At 42.7% G+C, this 20,154-nt stretch overlaps 1 protein-coding gene across 4 annotated transcripts in view; it reads left to right on the top strand.

Annotated features, from left to right (window-relative positions):
- usp25 (ubiquitin specific peptidase 25) overlaps positions 1–20,154 on the top strand; it is a 221,857-nt gene that overhangs the window by 144,101 nt on the left and 57,602 nt on the right. For all 4 annotated transcript variants that reach the window (XR_012098867.1, XM_073044804.1, XM_073044803.1 and 1 more), the window contains 3 exons: positions 4,017–4,195; positions 11,509–11,587; positions 13,096–13,175. Coding sequence is in view for 3 of the 4 variants with exons in the window: in XM_073044804.1 (XP_072900905.1) it covers positions 4,017–4,195; positions 11,509–11,587; positions 13,096–13,175 (338 nt within the window). In the remaining variant the exon portion in view is untranslated. The remainder of the gene's footprint in view (positions 1–4,016; positions 4,196–11,508; positions 11,588–13,095; positions 13,176–20,154) is intronic.

Here is a 20,154-nt window from a genome sequence, read left to right as displayed (position 1 = left end):
TATCAAAGTACACATATGTCACCATGCACAACCTTGAGATTCATTTTCTTGTGGCATACTCAATAAATCCATAATAGAATAATAACCATAATAGGATCAATGAAAGACAACACCAATGTGGGTGTTCAACCAATGTGCAAAAGCCGACAAACTGCGCAAATACGAAAAGAAAGTAATAATAATAAATAAATAAGCAATAAATATCAAAAATGTGAGATGCAGAGTCCTGAAAAGCGAGTCCATAGGGTGTGGGAACATTTCAATGATGGGGCAAGTGAAGTTATATCCTTTGGTTCAAGAGCCTGATGACTGAACTCTAGTAACAATTCCTGCACCTGGTGGCACGAGTCCTGAGGCTCCTGTATCTTCTGATGGGAGCAGGAACGAAGAGAGCATGATCTGGGTGGTGGGGCTCCCAGAAGAGAGGATATCCTGGGTGACAGGTGTCCTACCCTAGGTGATAAAGTAATATTACCACAAATAATGAAATATCTTCCAGAACATCTTGAGGCCTTTTCCTGTGCTGTTCTGTTCCATTTTCAACATGTGCACCAAGTTCAACACAGCCTTGACTTGCCATGTTGCAATGCAACAATCTCACAACAAAACCACTATCAAAACTTTACACTCTGTAGCATCATTGAAGAAGTACTTGGATATTTACACAGAGGGGCAGGACTTGAAGTGTTGTGGGCCAAACACTGGAGCTTGGGACTAACTGGGTGGTCCCTGCGATCAGCATGGATTCACTGGGCCGAAGGGCCTTTATCCATGCCGTATTGCTCTGTGACCCTTTGTCTCAATCAACCATCTGGCTCTGCAGAGCCAGAATTGTGTTCAGTTAGAAAACAAATAAAGCTGAATTGAAATTAAGGTCCATCTTTATCCCCTGGAAACAGGACTCAGAAATCAACCAGCCTACTCTGGTGTCCAAAGCTCTGTTATTAACATGTACAACCATGTAACTTCCAGGAGGGATAGGAGTAGAATTATGCCTTTCAGCCCATCAATACTGCTGCACCATTCCCAATGACTTAGCCTCCACAGCCGTCTTTGGCAATGAATTCCACAGATTCATCCTCTGGCTAAAGTAATTCTAAAGGGAAAGACTCTTACTCTGAGGCCGTGCCCTCTAGTACTAGACTCCCTCACTATTATAAACATACTTCAATTGTCCACTCTTTTTAAGCCTTTCAAATGAGATCTCTCTCGGTCTTCTAAACTCCAGTGAGAACAGGCCCATAGCCGTCAATTAACTCTTAATTTATTAACTCCATCAATTAATTCTGTCAATTAACTGTTTAACTCTTGGGATCATTCTCATGAACTTCCTCTTGAGAAGGATAATATTTTGGCTGTGATCGAATGGCAGAACAAATTCAATGGGTCGAATAACCTAATTCTGCTCCAATGGTGTGTGGTCTTAAGGCAAGTTCCTCAAATTCAGTTACTGATGGCAAACTGTACTTAAAGATCAAAATGAATCTGTGTTCAAACTATAACCTGTGGAGTTCCCAAGCTGAATAAACATAACTGGCTCTACTGTAAACATCTTCACCAAATTTTCCCCACTTCACAGCTAGAGTTTTAAATCTTGTGGAATGATATCATCTAGAAACTCAGGAGAGAAAGAGAGATTTGAAAATATGATTGTATTTATTGAGGGATTTTTGCTGTGGCTTCGTCAACAGATCTGTGCCGGTGATTGAGATGTATTGACTGGGCTTTGTGTTCAGTTCAGCCAGTTCCTTTGAGTGACGCTCATTTTGGGCACTACGGTAGTGTACCATTTGGCGTTGCACTTTACGGTGCCAATTCTTGGTTCAATTTTGCCGCTGTCTGTAAGGAGTTTGTCCAATCTCCCCATGACAGCATGGGATTCCTCCAGGTGCTCCACTTCCCTCCAGCAGTCCAAAGTTTTAGGGTTAGTAAGTTGTGGATGTACCATATTGGTGCTGGATGCATGGTGACAATTATGGGCTGCACCCCTCCCCACCCCGCCAGCACATCCTTGACGCAAACAATACATTTCATTCCAGTATGATCGCTCAAGTTGAGTATGATGTTTTCCTATTCATTCACAGGATGTGGGCGTTGCCAGCTAAGGCAGCATTTATTCCCCATTCCTTTGTTGCACTTGAGAAGAAGGTGATGAACTGCCTCCGTGAACCGCTGTAGTCCCCGAGGTGTAGGCACACTCACAGTGCAGTTAGGGAGGAAATTCCATGATTTTGACCCGGCATAAGGGATTATTGGCGGGTGTTCGGGTAGATCTAGAGGCCAATCTGAGATCCACGTAGGACTTAATCTGGGATGTTAGGCTGGTTTCCCTTAATGGAGAATGCCTGTGTGTGACTTTAATGCAGGGAGGCTGATGCATGGGCAGCCACCAAATGGCCCTTGCTGGACTGAAGTTAGAGTCAAATGGCATGGAGTATAAGATGACTGGGAACCTTTCACTGTTGCAGCCTTCCTCCACCTTATGTGTCATCATCTTCCACCAGCTGCACCGTTGATGTCCTGGTCAGATTGCTCTTTGTCTGGAACCCTCTTGCCATGGGTAACTCTACCCAGAGCTAAGTGCCAGATGGTAAATTCCAGACCGTATCGCTCTGGGGATCTCAGCAACTCACAACCCTGTCCACCACAACAAGGTGACGATCCTTGGAGAAGGATCTCTGTATCAGTGTATGGTTTGAAGTACATGTGACAAATAAAGCTGCTCTTTAACCGGGAAGCAATCCCAGAGGTAGTGCAATTGCCTAACCTGTTGGCGACTAGATACCTTCCCTTACCATCCTTGATTTGGACTGGGGAAAGGAAAAGGGTCTAAGAGAGAGAACCACTGATGTGTGTAATGCGATGGAAGCAAGCTGTATGATTTTGATCAGTAGAGTTTTGAACAATATGTTTTATTTTTCCCTTTCTGCTTTAGAGGATACTGTGCCAAATCGAGCATGGTCAGTATTTTCTTAAAGTGACCATCCACCCTTGGTGACCCTTTGAGCAGTGGCTGACAATTCAGCAACTGGTCACACCTTCATTTATTTCTTTTCTTTAGTGATTGAAACAGGTTCTTCCTGCCCAATGAGCCGGAACCACCCAATTACACCCATGTGACCAATTAACCTACTAACCAGTATGTCTTTGGAATGTGGGAGGAAACCGGAGCAAATGAAGAAAACACGGTCGTAGAGGGAGCATACTGACTCCTTACAGAATGTAGCGGGAATCTGTAGGGTCTTGACCATCCTTTCCCTCCTCAGATTCTGCTTGACCCACTGAGATCCTCCAGCAGTTTCCTTTTTGCTCCAGACTGCGGCATTGGCAATCTATTGTGTTCCCATATCTTAGCTGAAGCTATCCATAAGACATTGGAGCAGAATTAGGCCATTTGACCCATCAATTTTGCTCCACCATTTCATCATGGCTGATTTATTACCCCTCTCAAGCCCATTCTCATATCTTCTACCCGTAACTTTTGATGTCCTGACCAATCAAGAACCTATCAACTTCTGCTTTAAATATACTCAATGACTTGACCTCCACAGCCATCTGTGGCAATGAATTCCACATTCATTATGCTTTGGGTATCCATCCCATCTGGGCTGAATCAAATCACAGCAACTCTGTATGTGAGGTCTGTTTGACCCTTCTTACGTCTTCCAGACGTAAATCTATTGCCCCTCAGGTAAGTTAACAATCTCCACAGCCAATATGTGGAAATAAAAGTCTAGCATTTATTGTCTATGTGGATAGAATGTTTTAATTAACTCAGTATAGCGTGTGGTAATAACAGCAAGCTTTATCAAGAAGCCCATTTGAGGCTGGTATGTATTGTGTGCATTAAATCACAGATTTACTTCTGCATGTTTTTGGCAGATACGGTGGTTCTGTTTCGTTTCAGTCTTCCCATGATTTCCCCACCCCCGTCCCACCCTTGGGCACCAGCAGCGGTTCGGAGCAGTGTTGGCGCTCTCTGAATGCGTCTCCGGTGGGTTTTCTTGTCCCTCCAGGCTTTCACGGCGGAGTACTCGCGTTTGGTGCGGCTGGCTCAGGAGGACACCACCCTGGACAATGACAACCGACTGAAGCACGTGATTGTCTACTTGCTTCACAACGAAGCGCCAAAGAAAATCATCGAGAGGACGCTGCTCGAGCAGTTTGCAGATCGCAACCTCACTTTCGATGAACGGTACTTTTTATTACTTTCCTTCTCAAAATAAACTGAGCTGCTGTGATCTGTGGCCGGCATAGTAGCGTAGCAGTTAGCTGAACACTCAACAGTGCCAGCAGTCTGGGTTCAATACCTGCCAGAATCTATATGGTGTTTGGACTTTCTCCCCATGACTGCGTGGGCTTCCACATTCCAAAAGCATACACACTAGGGTTAATAAGGTGAGGACCTGCTATGTTGGCACTGGAACATGGTGACACTAGTGTGCTGCCCCTCACACATGCTTAGCCTGTGTTGATCGTTGATCCACAACGCATTCCACTGTATGCTTCAATGTATATGTGACAACAAAAGCTAAGCTTTAAAATCTTTGGGACATACCACAATACTTTACAGTTAATAAAATTAGTTTTTAAGCAAATGAATCATAATTGTTTTACTGACAAATTGTTTTAGTTGACAAAAATAAAAATTAGAACAGGAATAATGCTACAGAGTTTGTTGGCGCGTAGCCAAGTGGTTAAGGCTTTGGGCTGGCGATCTGCAAGCTGTTAGTTCGAGCCTCAGCCAAGGCAGCGTGTGTGTCCTTGAGCAAGGCACTTAACCACAAACTGCTCCTGCACGTTTATAGCCCAAAGGCGGTGGTTGGTGCAGTATGGACAAGACAAGACAGGGTCATACAGTAAGGAAGCAGGCCCTTCAGACAACCAAGATGCCTTTCTGAGTTTGTCCCACTTACCAGCATTTTATCCTTATCCATATCCCTGTTCAAGTGCCTTTTAAATCTGGTAATTTACCTGCTTCAACCACTTCCTTTGGCAGCTATTTCCATATATTGAATCGAATGATCATTATACATAGATACAATGAAACTCTGTTTGGCTTCCTCTCAGGCAATCAAACAAAACAGTAGATAAAAACAGGACAGTAATAGAAAAACAGTATTAAATAGATAAGTAGCAGGAAATAAGTTGCAGCAGCTCCAGAATATCACAGTAATGCACAAAGTGCCGTTAGTGCGAGTATTTGAGTCCTTGTGTGCGCTCACAGTTTCAGTCATTGTTCTGTGGGAGTGGTGTGACGGAGGCCACAGCTCTGGGGTAGAAGCTGTTCCTCAGTCTATTTGTTCTGGTTTTTAGTGCCCTGAACCTTTTGCTGGATGGAAGTGGGTCAAACAGAGAGTGGCCGGGGTGTGTGGTGTCTCTGGTTATGCTGATTGCTTTCCTCCTGAGTCTGCTGGAATAGATGGTGTCCAGTCCTGGATACTCACTACCTTCTGGGAGAAAGTGTTGTCGCTCAGTTTCCTGATAGATCTATCCTTTCTCACCTTGAGCCAGTCCCTTCTGGTTCTCCGTTCCCTAACTCTGGGAAATGTATTTCATGTTGAGTTAGTGACTCAGCGCCTCCAAAGCTGCTCCCCCGCTCAGTAAGATCACAGTTGCCATGCTTTTAACCTCGACGGTGAATTCCGACTAACCCCCCACCTTAGTTTACCTTCTTGTTTATCATGAACATACAGAAGCCTTAAATACATTCAAAGATTCTGCTTCCATCGTTCTTTCAGGAAGATGGCTTCAAAGAGAGAAGCCATTTTTTCTCAAATCTGACGTGGGCGGTCATAGAGTCATAGAAAAGTACAGCACAGAAACAACCCATCTAGTCTGTGCTGAACCATTTAAGCTGGCGAGTTGCATCGACCTTCACCTGGACCATAGCCCGCCCCTCCCCCCATACCCCTACTATCCATCAAGTCATAGAAAACAACAGCACAGAAGCAAGCCCTTCAGCCCATCCAGTCCATGCCTAACCATTTAAACTGCCTAGTTGCAGTGACCTGCACTCAGACCATAGCCCTCCACACCCCTGCTATTCAGGTACCTATCCAAATTTCTCTTAAGCGTTGAAATTGAGTTTGCATTCATCACTTGAGCGGGCAGCTCATTCCACACTCTCAAGATCCTCTGAGTGAAGAGATTTCCCATCATGTTCCGCTAAACTTTTCATCTTTTACCCATAACACATCACCTCTAGTTGTAGTCCCATCCAGTGAAGTCACCGTTTATCTTTAAACACCAACTCTGGTTCTAAGTTCTTCCATGTAAGGAAATAACCAATTTGTCATGCGATGCAGGATTTTCTGTGTTCCATTGAAGTCAGCTCTGAACTTTCTGAGCTCTAACAGAATTTAAACTCAGCTTGCCCAACGTCTGCTCGTTTCTAACCAGGGAGTAAATTCAGAGGTGCAAAGGAACTTGTTGGATCCTGATGCTTTTGTGATCCATAGGTTCTTCAGGAGTCAGGAATGAGGCACAAAACTTCTTGCTAAGCAATTAAGTGTTACAAGAGCAAAGGATGAACAAGAAATGAAAAGATGAAGGAAAAAACAGTCCCATTCTCAGACCAGAAGTAACAAACATTCCAGTGATAACAATTAACCTAGAAAATGGCCAGGTTCAAAGTGACACCTGCTACTGAAATCAAAGAATTTTTGAGAAAAATGCATAAGCAACTGTGCTGTATTTACTGGAAAATTCACTGAAATTTTACATGGACATAGATGAGCTTATAAGCAAGCAAGTAGAGAAAAGTTAAACTACCCTGAAAATAGTGAAAGAAGTAACAATCCTAAACTCTAACTCAACAGAGAACATCTGTCTCCATGCCTTACCACCCACCCAGCCTCCCACGTCCTCCCCCACCAACTCTGCAACTGACAGATACATCTCATCACTGGACTCTTTTCATCTTTTATTGCTGTAGTTTCACATATTTATACAACTGTTTGTTTTATTATAATAGTGCCAGTAGCATTATGCAGTCTTACATAAACATGCACCTCACACTTTATGTCAACATGTTGTGTATTTAATATTTCACTAATATTTGAGCAATATTCTAAATATATTGTTTGATTAAGCATTCTTAGTTTGATTGTTTAAATAATTCATTAGGGGTTATATGTCACGAGGCCACCATTGGTCAGGGTTGACTATGGATGTTGTATTCTAATTGCATAGATACGCAAGCCAGCGCAATACAATATTTCTCCCTCCTCTCCACCCACCTTTTAACTCTACTCCTCATCTTTTTTTCTTCAGTCCTGCTGAAGAGTCTTGACTCGAAGCGTTGACTGTACTCTTTTCCATAGATGCTACCCAGCCTGCTGAGTTCCTCCAGCATTCTAATTCAACATGGAGAGCAAACTGTTGTCTATGTAACAAGCTTCCCCTCACCGCGCATCGGACGAACCTGAAAAAATGGCAGCGACGTGTACGGTTTGGTGCCAGCAGCATTGCAAGAGTTGCCAGTCAGCGTTAAACTCAACGTAGGACTGCCTTAGGGATTCCAGCTCTTAGCTTTCCCTTGGGGTTTACTCCTGAAGCCTTCTCCATAAGTGGGTATAGCCACACGGCAGTGAAAGTTTAAGATCAGAGTTTTCCTTCTAGATGAGCTGCCAACTACGGCTGACGAGCCCCATCTAATCAAAGCGACTGGTTTTAAGGCACCAGTAACCTGACTTTGTCCCCCCTCCTGTCCGTTGAAACAGTTCCCCTGGGCTTAATAGCTAAGCCACAAGTGAAGGCCAGGAGCTGGACTTGGTTGTCGGAAGCTATTTGAGACGCACACCATAACCACCCCCGACTATAAGAACCTTGAACCACAGGTTATATGTGAATGGCATACATCATTACATGACACGTTATAAGCGTGCACCTCACTTAAAGTAAAAACAAAACTAAGACACGTTCTCCAGGGCTCCCAAGTTTTTCTTTCAATTAGTGTTATGTTTTGGAGTCTGTACCACTCAGGGACTAATTTTGTGACTATATGGGCTGGATCGTAACTACATGTACCGTGTTTTCACACCTTGACCCCAGAGGAACCATGTTTCATTTGGCTGTATACATGTGTATGGTTGAATGAGAATAAACTTGAATTTGAACTTGAGTCCTAGTTCAGGATTCCTTCAAAGTTAACGTGCAGGTCAAGTTAGTAATACGGAAGTTAAATGCGATGTTAGCATTCGTCCAGAGAGGACTTGAATTTCAAAGCAAGAATGCATTCCTGAAAAGGCGGTAGATCAAACTGTATTTAGCATATTATAAATAATTTTGGGACCTGTATCCAGAGAAGGGCATGCTACCCCACAGAGGATCCAGAGGAGGTTCACAGGAATGAGAGGCTTAGCATATGAGGAGCAATTAATGTCTCTGAGCTTGTGCTCGATGGAGTTCAGAAAGATGAAGAGGGAATCTCTTTGAAATCTACTAGATGCTGAAAGGCCTGGACAAAGTAGATGTGGAAAAGATGTTTCCATTAGTAGGAGAGTCTAGGATCAAGGGCACATCCTTGAGATAAAGGGACAACAATTTAAAAAAGGAGATGAGGAGAAATTGCAAATAACAGGCTCTTAGATCAGCTGTGACTACCTTTGTGGCTGTGAACTCACTTTTGTGAGCTTCATGTCTAAATGTTATTCACTTACTTTTATTGTTTGTACAATTTGTTTTATCTTCTGCACATTGGTGCCTGACAGTCTATTTTTTAATGGGTTCTTTTGGGATTCTTTGTTATGTGGTTGCCTGTAGGGAGACGAATCTGAAAGTTATATATGGTTATACTATACATACTTTGATAATAAATGTACTTTGAACCTTTTGAACTTTGAATTTCTTCAGTCAGAGGATGGTCAGTTTGTGAAATTTGTTGCCACAGATGGCTGCGGAGGCCATTGGGTGTAGTTAAGGCAGAAATGGATTGAAGATTAAGGGTTACAGGGAGAAGCCAGGAGAATGAGGTTAAACAAAATCAGTCATGATTGATGGCAAACCAAATTCATGAGCCTGCTCCTATACCTATATTTTATTGTTTATTAAGACAACTTGTCCATTCAGAGATTACAGAACATAGAGCAGTACAGCATGTTGTGCTAACCTATAAACCTACTCCAAGATCAATCTAACCCTTCCCTCCCACATATTGTATCCCTCCACTTTTCTTTCATCCATGTCAAAGTGTCTCTTAAATGTCCCTGAAGTATCTGCTTCTAACAGGCAGTGCTGACATTCCCCCAGTACCCTCCTCCAGTCACCTCTGATTAAAACCATTAGTTAGAAGGTAGGGGGAAGGGAGGGAGAAACACAAGGTGATATGTGAAACTTGGAGTGGGGGAGGCGTGAAGTAAAGAGCTGGGAAGTTGATTGTCTAGTCCCTGCTCCTACTCCATTTCTTTCTTCCATGGCCTTCTGTCCTCTCCTTTTAAATTCCCCCTTCTGCACACCCTTCCCCCTGCCCACCACATTTCACCTATCACCTTATGTTTCTCCCTCCCTTTCCCCACCTTCTAATTCTGATTTCTCATCTTTTTTTTCTCCGCTCATGCTGGAGGGTCTCAGCCCAAAACGTTGACTTACTCTTTTCCATAGATGCTGCCTGGCCTGCTGAGTTCTTCCAGCGTTTTGTGTGTGTTGTTTGGATTTCCAGCATCTGCAGATTTTCTGTTGTCTGTGATTGTCTTTATTAAACGTATTTTTTACAGTTGCAAGACCCTGGATATTAAGAACTTTAAGTTCTGCAGATCTACCCGTTAAATGAGTTGTTTGTTGGAAAAACTGAAGGAGATGGTGTGGACCATGTTGCTAGAGAGGTGTAGGAGCTGGTGCACCAAGGTGGTGTACAGTCTAACAGCGAGTGATGTCTTTGTCACTTTTCTTGTGATCGCAAGGCCCTGTTGGACATTGATAGGGTGGAATGCCTGGTTTATTTGCGGATGGCGGAGGAGCTGCGGGGATTTGGTCGTATGGCCATGCATTTGGTAGAGGGATAAAGGTGTAAACTATTTGCTAAATGGGGAGAAAATTCAAAAATCAGAGGTGCAAAAGGACTTGGGAGTCCTTGTAAGGGATTCACTAATCTCGAACTTGCAGGTTGAGTTGGTGATAACGAAGGCAAATGCAATGTGAGCGTTCATCTGGAGAGGATGAGAGTCTAAAAGCAAGGATGTAACGGTGAGGCTTTATAAGGCATTGGTCAGACCGCACTTGGAGAGTATTGAGAGCAGTTTTGTCTTCCTTATCTCAGAAAGGATGTGTTGGCATTGGAGAGGATCCAGAAGAGATTCATGAGAATGATTCCAAGAATGAAAAGGTTAACATGAAGAGTATTTGATGGCTCTGGGCCTCTACTCACAGGAATTCAAAAGAATGAGGGGGGAATGTCATTGAAACCTGTCGAATATTAAAAGGCCTCGATAGTGGATGTGGAGAGGTTATTTATAGTAGGGGGAGTCTAGGACCATGGTCTCAGAATAGAGGAATGCCCATTTAGAACAGAGATGAGGAAGAATTTCTCTAGCCAGAGCGTAGAGAATCTGTGGATTTCATTGCCGCAGATGGCTGTGGAGGCGAATTCATTGGTTATGGGGAGAAGGCAGAAGAATGGGGTTGAGGGGGATAATAAATCAGCCCTGATGGAGTGGCAGAACAGACTCGGTGGGCTGAATGGTGTAATTCTGCTCCTATATCTTATGGTCTAATACAGGCTATTGGGATTAGTGTGGATGGGTAGAACCAAATCAATGAAATCCAAGCTGTCTTCAATCTTTCAGTTATTTTATTTCTATTAGTTTTATTTAGAGATACAGCATGGTAACAGGTCCTTCCGGCCAGATGAGCCCCTGCTATAAACCAGTGTGTATTTGGAATATGGCGAGAAAACGGAGCATCCGGAAAAACCCATGCTGTCATGAAGAGAACATGCAAACTCCTCACAGGCAACAGGGGGAATTGAACCCGGGGCACTTACACTGTCTGCTACACAGCTGTGCCGCGAGGCTTTGATTTTTCTATATTATGTATTCAGATTTATTTATCAAAGTATCCAGCGAAATGCATGTTTAATGTCAATAACCAACACAACTTAAGGAGGTGCTGGGGGCAGCCTGTAGATATCAACGCACATTACAGCGCTATCATAGTTTGTCCACAATGTTCAGCAGAACAACACAAGCAGCAAAAAACAACGATATAATGAAACAAAACAAGCCCTTTACCTCCCTTCCACACAGACAGACCTCTCACATCAGGACAGGCCATCTCTGGGCCTCCAGCCTTTCCTTGGTAAGGAGCTAGTCCAGATCCAGGAAGGCTTTGCAGGGATGTCAACAGCCACAATGAAATTTGCCACTTTTTCCTGCATAATAGCTGCCTGCTTCACCACTAATCCTAGTGTCCCGATCTGATCTGAGATCTCTTTCAGAGGAACAGTGATGGGTGGTATTACCTGCAGGGTTGCTTCTGTGTCTCACTCATTCCATCATTTTTGTGTTTAAGGTGTCGCAGTGTAATGAAAATTGCTCGGGCCAAGCTTGAATTAATCAAACCCAAGGAAGTCAACATGGAGGAATATGAGGTCAGTGTGCTGGCATGGGTTGAAGGCTGATCACATAGAATGTAAGAGTCTGACTAACTGCATTCTGTTGTATACCCTATTCCAAACTGAATTTATTATCAAAGTACATGTGTGGCACCACGTATTATCCTGAGATTCATTTTCTTGCAATCATTCACAGTAAATACAAAGAAACACAATAGAATCAATGAAAAACTACACACAGACAGACAACCAACCAATGTTCAAAAGAAGACAAACTGCGGATTGTCAGAGCAATGTATCTATTTTCTGTCTGTACTGTATTTTGTGTAGTGCATTTATTATGAGTAATTTGTCACGTGGGTTGGGGCGTGGCAGAAGCAAAGAGTATAGTTATGTATTCACGCTTTCTCTAAGGCAGTTTAGTCTGGTTAGAGCCAGGGAGTAGACAGGATGAATTTTTTTGTTGACTGATTAAAACTGCTTAAATACGCTAAGGTCGCTAATGCTACTGTCTAGACCGTTGTTTCGTGTCTCGCTAGTTTTAGTTTTATTGGTTTTTATTGTTACAAGATTGTTCGTTATTGCTAGTTTTTTAAAGGATCAAATGTACTGGCTTCGATTTAGAATTTTGTTATTGTGGATAGCGCATCATATGGTGTCAGTCCCCATGCTTAGTCTCTGAGCAGTTGCGGATTGTTTTCAAGAAACTGCCGTACATATAAATAAATAATATATAGAAGCATACAGAGAACTGAGTTGTAGAGTCTTTGACTGTGAGCCAGTAGGTTGAATTCAGTGATTAGTGTTGAGATGAATGAAGTTATCTTCACTGGTTCAGGAGCCTAATGATTAAGGGGCAATAACTGTTCCCGAACCCGGTGGTGTGGGACCTAAGGCTCCTGTATCTCCTTCCCACTGGCAGCAGCGAGAAGAGAGCATGGCCTGAATAGTGGGGGTCCTTGATAATGGATGCTGCTTTCTTGTGCCAGTACTCCTTGTAGACGTGTTCATTGTCGGGGGAGGGCTTTTCCTGTGATGGACTGGGCCAGATATATATAAAACTTCCTTACGTTCACCTCTCAGCCTCCATCACTCCAAGGAAAACAATCCCAACCTATACAGTTTCTTCCTGTAACACAATCTCTTCAGCCCTTGCAACATCCTTGTGAATCTTAAATAATAAAAAATAATATTGATAACAAGAGTTATAGAGTCCTTGAAAGTGAAGTCATGGTTATGGAATCAATTCAGTGTTGAGATGAGTGAAGTTATGCACACCAGTTCAGGAGCCTGATGGTTGAAGGGATAATAACTGTTCCTGGTGGTATGGGACTTAAGACTCCTGTACCTCCTGCCTGATGGCAGCAGCAAGAAGAGAGCATGGCCTGGTTGCTGAGGGTACTTGTTGATGGTTGCTGCTTTCTTATGGCAGCATTCCTTGTAGATGCACATAAGATATGCAGAACAAAGATTTTCCCTATATCTCAGTACATGTGACAATGATAAACCAATTTATCAATCCCCTCATGTTTTGTTTTGAACAGAGGTGGCATCAGGAATACCGAAGGTTTCGAGAAACCACCGTTTGTATAATGATCGGCCTGGAGCTGTTCCAGAGGAAATGGTAAGATGGGGATTGTATTGTGCACAGTGAGTGTAGCATCTTTATTTATTGTGAGTTTTAAGGATCAAGAGCCTACTTTATGCACCATATACATTTACAAGGATTAGAAATTTCAGGGCACAACACACAATGAAAAATATTCAATAATCATTAAGAATTTGTCGGTTTTTTGCTTTGTGCTGTGCCATATGACATGTGTGTTCATGGCCTTTCTATGGATGGCAATGTCTGTTCTTGTTAAACTTTTCTACAGAAGTGGTTTGCCATTGCCTTCTTCTGGGCAGTGTCTTTACAAGACCCCAGCCATTACCAATACTGTTCAGTGATTGTCTGCCTGGCCTCAGAGGTCACGTAATCAGGACTGCGATACACACCAGCTGCACATACGACCATCCACCACCTGCCCCAAAGGTTTCACATGACCCATTTGGGGGCTAAGCAGGTGATACACCTTGCCCGAGGGTGACTTGCAGGTGGGCGGAGGGAAGGAGCACCTTACTCCTCCTTTGGTAGAGACCCCATATAAAGAATATATAAAAAATAAAGTTAAGAGGTTCAAGTACAGATATGGAATAAAATGTGCAGGCAGTTCCCGGGTTACGAACAAGTTCCATTCCTGAGTCCGTCTGTAAGTCGGATTTGTATGTAAGTTGGAACAGGTACATCCGGTATTATTTAGCGTCTGTTAGTCAAACGTTTGTCTTAGTATATAGTATATATTTTACCTTTCTATGCATATAAAGCACTTAAGAAACGTATGTATTTCAATAATTAAACCACTGCGTTGCTTAGTAATAATCGTAGCTTTCATCGAGGCAGGGCCTTTCACATGCTCCATTATTCTAACTTTATCCTTTACCTGTATCCTTTAAGGCTGTTCTGATCGTTGATCAACTGTAGCCTACAGTTTTTCCAATGACCGATGGCATTTCATCTCTTTCCAATCACTTTATTATTTCCACTTTATTTTCAATTGCGATCGTTTTTCGTCAACAGAACAGAAAACTGCGTATTTTATGTCCTATCGCTGAGCAGCAGTGAACCATCTGATTGGCCTATCAGAGTTCTCTTTAGGACCTAGTTGACTTCATCAGCACTTCTGATCTGGCTATTGTTCACAATTGTACTTAAAAAAATACAGCAGCAGCCATGGGCGGCAGGTCTTGTGTTGCTCTGGGTCCTAAAGTTCACCCGCACTGAGGAAGGGTAAATGGGTCAAGTGGGGGCGGTGCTGACTGGAAAAGGGAGGGTCAGGGTGAATCTTGCTAAGAAATATTTAAGCCAAATACAAAGTTACACACTCAACACAGTGTTAACAGCAACGACTTAAAATGGTGGGCAGCGTCGTGATCTGACTTAAAATGGCGGCGGCTTTCTCCTCCCTCCGTTCGTAAGTACAAGCTTTCTGTAAGTAGGACATTCGTAACTCAGGGACTGCCTGTAATACAAAAATGCCAGCATGTACTTGTGATGTAAAGAACATTATAAAAAATAGTTTAACGTTTTTTTAGTGAAGTGCAGTGATGGGCGTAATAGATCTCTGGTCTTTAAATACAAGCTAATTTGCACATCAAATTTCTGCCATTTTCATTCTGTTGAAATATCCCTGCTGCTTCCATTTAAGTTCTAAATCCAAGAGATTCTGCAGTTGCTGGAAGTCTTGGACAACACACACAGAATACTGGAAGAACTCCTCAGGTTAGACAGCGTCAATGGAAAGAAATAAAGAGTTGACATTTCAGGCCAAGTCCTGGTGAAGGATGTAAGCCTGACACGTTTTTTTTATACCTTTCCATAGATGCTGCATGAACTGATCAGTTTCTCCAGCGTTTTTGTGTTGTCTTAAGTTCTGCCTATTCCTCCAGGTGGCGGTTTTCCTTCCTCTCTCCAGACAGGTCTGAAAAGTCCCTTTGCAGTGACCCTTGCTGGAGTAACTAGTGCAGCCTGAGAACTGCAAGATCTGTCTGAGCCAAAAGCAACCAGCAGCCTGGGAGTAATCCCACACACTACTGGATAAAAGCCACATGGGCAAACCTTAGAAGCAGAAGACAAAGGAGCAGAATTAGGCCATTCAACCCATTGAGTCTGCTCCACCATTTAATCATGGCTGATGTATTTTTCCTCCACTCCATTCTACTGCCTTTATTGCCCTTACTAATCAAGAACCTTTCAATCTCCATTTTAAATATAACCAATGACTAGGCTTGCACGGCCGTCTATGGCAATGAATTCCCCAGTTTCACCACTCTCTGGCTGAAGAAATTCTTCCTGACTTTTGTTTTAAAGGCACATCCTTGTATTCCAAGGTTGTGCTCTCTGATCATAGATTCCCCCACAATTGGAAAAATCTTTTCCATCTCCCTTCTATATGTGCCTCTCAATATTTGGTAGGGTTCAATGACATCCCCTCATTTTCTAAACTCCAAGGAGTGCAGGCCTACAATCAAACACTCCTCATACACACTCAAAATGCTGGAGGAACTCAGCAGGCCAGGCAGCATCTATGGAAAAGAGTAAACAGTCGATGATTTGGGCTGAGAGCAGGCCCAGCATTTTGTGTGTGTGTTGCTTGGAATTCTAGCGTCTATAGATATTCTCATGTTTGTGCTCCTCATACATTCCGTTCCTGGAATCATTCTTGTAAACCTCTGGACCCTCTCTAATGCTAGGACATCCTTTCTACCTTGTTATGATCTTGCATGTTAATGTGTACCTGTGCTGCCCTTTCTCTGTAGCTGTACATTTTACTCTACATTGTTAATGTTTTACCTTGTACGTCCTCAATGTCCTGTGTAATGAATTGACCTATATGCAAGACACACTTTACGCTATATCTTGGTACACATGACAGTAAGAAACCTATTCCACTTTCTCTTTAAGGGGCTCATTAAATTGAAGATATTTGGAAAAGACCTGACTAAATAAAACTTGGGACGAATTAGAGTGTCCGGTGAATAATTCTGGGAATGAAAGGGTTAATGTATGACAAGCATTTGATGGGTCTGGGCGTGTACTCGCTGGAGTTTAGGGGGTTTCCATTAAGACTTACTGAATATTGAAAGATCTGGATAGATATACAGAGGATGTTCGAAGTTCAAAGTAAATTCATTATCAAAGTATAGTACATAAAGATCACCATTTACTATACAACCCTGAGATTCATTTTCTTGCGGGCATTAACAGTAAGTACAAGAAACACAGTGGAATCAATGAAAGATTGCCCCAACCACTGTGTCAAAGACAATAAACTGTGCAAATACAAAAATAAAAAAAATTGATAAATAAGCTATAAATATTGAAAATATGAGATGAAGAGTCCTTGAAAATGAGTCCATAGGTTGTAGGAATGTTTCAATGATGGAACTAGTGAAGTTGTTCCCCCCCGGATAATTAAAAGGAATAAAGAGTCGGCATTTTAGTGATTGAAGGGTGATAACTGTTCCTAAACCTGGTGGTGTAGGTCCTGAGGCTCCTGTACCTTCTTCCTGATGCAGCAGTGCAAAGAGAGCATGGCCTGGATGGTGGGGTGCCCTTGATGACAGTTGCTACTTTCCTGTGACAGTGCTTCATGTAGATGTGCTCAATGGTGGGGAGGACTTTACCTGTGATGCACTACTTTGTGTAGGCTCTTCCATTCAGGGCCACTCCACCACACCTCCGGTTTCCATTAGTGGGAGAGTTTAGGACCAGAGGGCACAGCGTCAGAATAGAATGAGGTCACTTTAGAATAGTGACGCAGAATTATTTAGCCAGAGGATGGTGAATCTGTGAAATTCATTGCCATGAACAGTTGTGAAGGCCAAGTCATTGGGTATATTTAAATCTGAGATTGATTAGGTTCTTGATTAGTCAGGGCATCAAAGGTTACAGGGAGAAGACAAAAATATGGGCGTGGAAAGGATAATAAATCAGACATGATTGAATGGCAGAGCAGACTCAATGGGCTGAATATCCTAATTCTGCTTCTATACCTTATGGTCTTATGGGACTAGTCTGGGACTCAAACCCACAAGCTTTTGTGCTGGTGCTGCCAATAGGCAAACTGTCCCTCATTAGCCATCAGCTCCATCTCTTGCCGCTGCTGTTGAAGCTCGTACGTGGAACAGGTTGGTTGGGCAGCAGCAGCCTCTCTTCAGGCGATGACAGCCATGAAAAATTTGTAAAGCCTCAGTTGTGGGATTTAAAGCACGCCACATATTTCCATGGAATACTTCTCATTTCATGGAGATGCTATCACAGCACTCTTGAGTCCTGAAACTAAGCGTTTTTTGTCCATTCTGAAAAATTAATTTATAAGCATATTACCAAGTCTAAACATTCTGAACCTAAGTCACGCAACAAAGGACCACTTGGCAGACTCGGTCACCAGCTGCATTTCAGCTGAAATATGAGCAAGTGTGATTGCAAGGAAAGTCTAAACTTTTTTTCCTTTCGAACTTCTTTTGTCCAATTGCCTAGTCTGTTTTCAAACAAAGAACTTAACATTTTATGATTTGGTATCAGCCCTCAAAATGCATCCCTGTTCGCATCGCTGTAGAATGAATTACTGGTTTGCAATGAAAATAGAAAACCCTGTACAATTTTTGCTACGAGTTAATGCAATTCCACAGAGTGATTGATGTCGTAAAATGTCGCAAAGAGCTTCAGGGAACCATTACTAGCTGAAAATAGTGGCCCAGTAGTGTGGCGGTTAGCGTAATGCTTTACAGCACCAGAGATCAGGTTCAATTCCCGCCACTGCCTGTAAGGAGTTTGTACATACTCCCTTTATTGACGTTGGTTTCCTCCGAGTGCTCCAGTTTCCTCCCACATCCCAAAGACATACTGGTTAGTAGAACAATTGGTCATGTGGGCTCATTGAGCTGGAAGGGCTCAGATGGTAAATTGTTTCTTACTGTCAGATGTACCAAGTTACAGGGGAAAACTTGCCCTGCATACTATCCGTTCAGATCAATGGATTACAACCATGCATTGAGGCAGAACAAGGTAAAATGTGAACAGCATGCAGAATGAAGTCATATAGTTAGAGAGAAAGTGCAAGGTCAATTATGAGGTCAACAGTCCATCTTCAAGTTCAAGTTTATTGTCATTTGGTCATATACATGTATACAGCTAAAGGAAACAATGTCTTTCTGGGACCGAGATGCAAAACACAGTACATATATCACATACAGTACATAAAATAATATTAACAGATTAAACAAAACATTCTAGAGATGTACAAGTTGAAATAAAGTGCAAATACAACATATTGTTAAATATACAACTGTATAACTGTTACTAGCACTGTGATGAATAATAGTGCTGGGTGGTGATGGGGTGTTCCTAGTATCTATCATACCAGGGGGCTATATTGTAGTTTTGTAAAAACTGCCCTTAGGATTTTTTTTATGTTTTCAGTCTTTTGCATCTTCTGTCCGATCTGAAGGGGGAGAAGAGAAAATGTCCTGGTGGGTGGGGTCTTTGACGATGTTGGCTGCATTAACGAGGCAGCGGGAAGTGTAGACAGAGTCACGAGGGGGGAGGCTGATCTCCCTGATATGCTGAGCTGTGAAACTCTCAGCAGTTTCTTACGGTCATGGCTGGAGCAGTTGCTGTGATACATCTGGATAGGTGCTTTAACGGTGCCTCGACAAAAGTTGCTGAGAGTCAATGGGGATGTGCCAAATTTCTTTAGCTTACTGAGAAAGTAGAGGTGTTTAATGGTGCTGGGCCTGTACTCAGTAGAGTTTAGAAGAATGAAAGGGGATCTGATTGAAACCTATTGAATATTGAAAGGCCTAGATAGAGTAGATGTCCAGAGGATGGATGTTTCCAATAGTGAGGGAGTCTAGGATCAGAGGACACAGTCTCAGAATAGGACTTCCTTTTAGAAGAGAGATAAGGAATAATTTATTTAGCCAGAGGATGGTGAATGTGTGGAATTCATTGCCACAGACAGCTGTGGAGGCCAATTCATTGGGTATATTTAAAGTGGAGGTTGATCCATTCTTGAATAGTAAAGTCATCAGTGGTTATAGGAGAATGGAGTTGAGAGGTTTGATAAATCAGCCATGATGGGCCAAGAGGTACAATTCTGCTCCTATGTCTTATGGACTAAAATCAGCTGTTATGTTTTAGTTAGTCTGATTGCACTTAAAACAAAGAAGGCACACACTGGGAGACCACAGTCAGTGCAGATCGGGAATATCATCTCCTCCTCGCTGACAATCAACACTGGCACACCTCAAGAATGCATGCTTAACCCACTGCTTTACTTTCTCTACATCTACAACTGTGTGGCTAGGCACAGTTCAAACACCATATATAAGTTTGCCAATGATACAATTACTGTTGGTAGAATTTCAGATGGTGACGAGGAGGTGTACAGGAGTGAGATAGATCAGCTGGTTGAGTGGTGTTGCAACAGCAACAGTAAGACCAATGAATTGATTGTGAACTTCAGGAAGAGGATGTTGAGGAGACACACACAAGCCCTCATTGAGGGATCAGAAGTGGAAAGGGTGAGAAGTTTCAAGTACCTGGGTGTCAACATCTCTAAAGATCTATTTTGGACCTAACATATTGATCCAGTTACAAAGAAGGCACAGCTATGGCTGTATTTCATTAGGAGTTTGAGGAGATTTCGTATGTCACCAAAGACGAGCAAATTTGTACAGATGTACGATGAATAGCATTCGGACTGCTGGCATCACCGTCTGGTATGGATGCTCTGATGCACAGGATTCACAAGATGCTGCAGAGGGTTGTAGACTCAGCCAATTCCATCACCGTCACAGCCCTCCACACCATTGAGGACATCATCAAAAGGCGTTGCCTCAAGAAGTCAGTATCCATCATTAAGGACCCTTCATTTCCACCATATGAAGACACACACTCAACATTTTGGGAAGAACTTCTCTCACCATCAGATTTCTGAACGATCCACAAACACCATGTTGCTATTCCCCTTTTACAGTAATTATATATTTCCTCATTA

Source organism: Hemitrygon akajei, chromosome 5 (assembly GCF_048418815.1).
Source record: "Hemitrygon akajei chromosome 5, sHemAka1.3, whole genome shotgun sequence".
NCBI classification, from domain to species: Eukaryota; Metazoa; Chordata; class Chondrichthyes; order Myliobatiformes; family Dasyatidae; genus Hemitrygon; species Hemitrygon akajei.
This window is presented reverse-complemented; position numbering and strand designations above follow the sequence as displayed.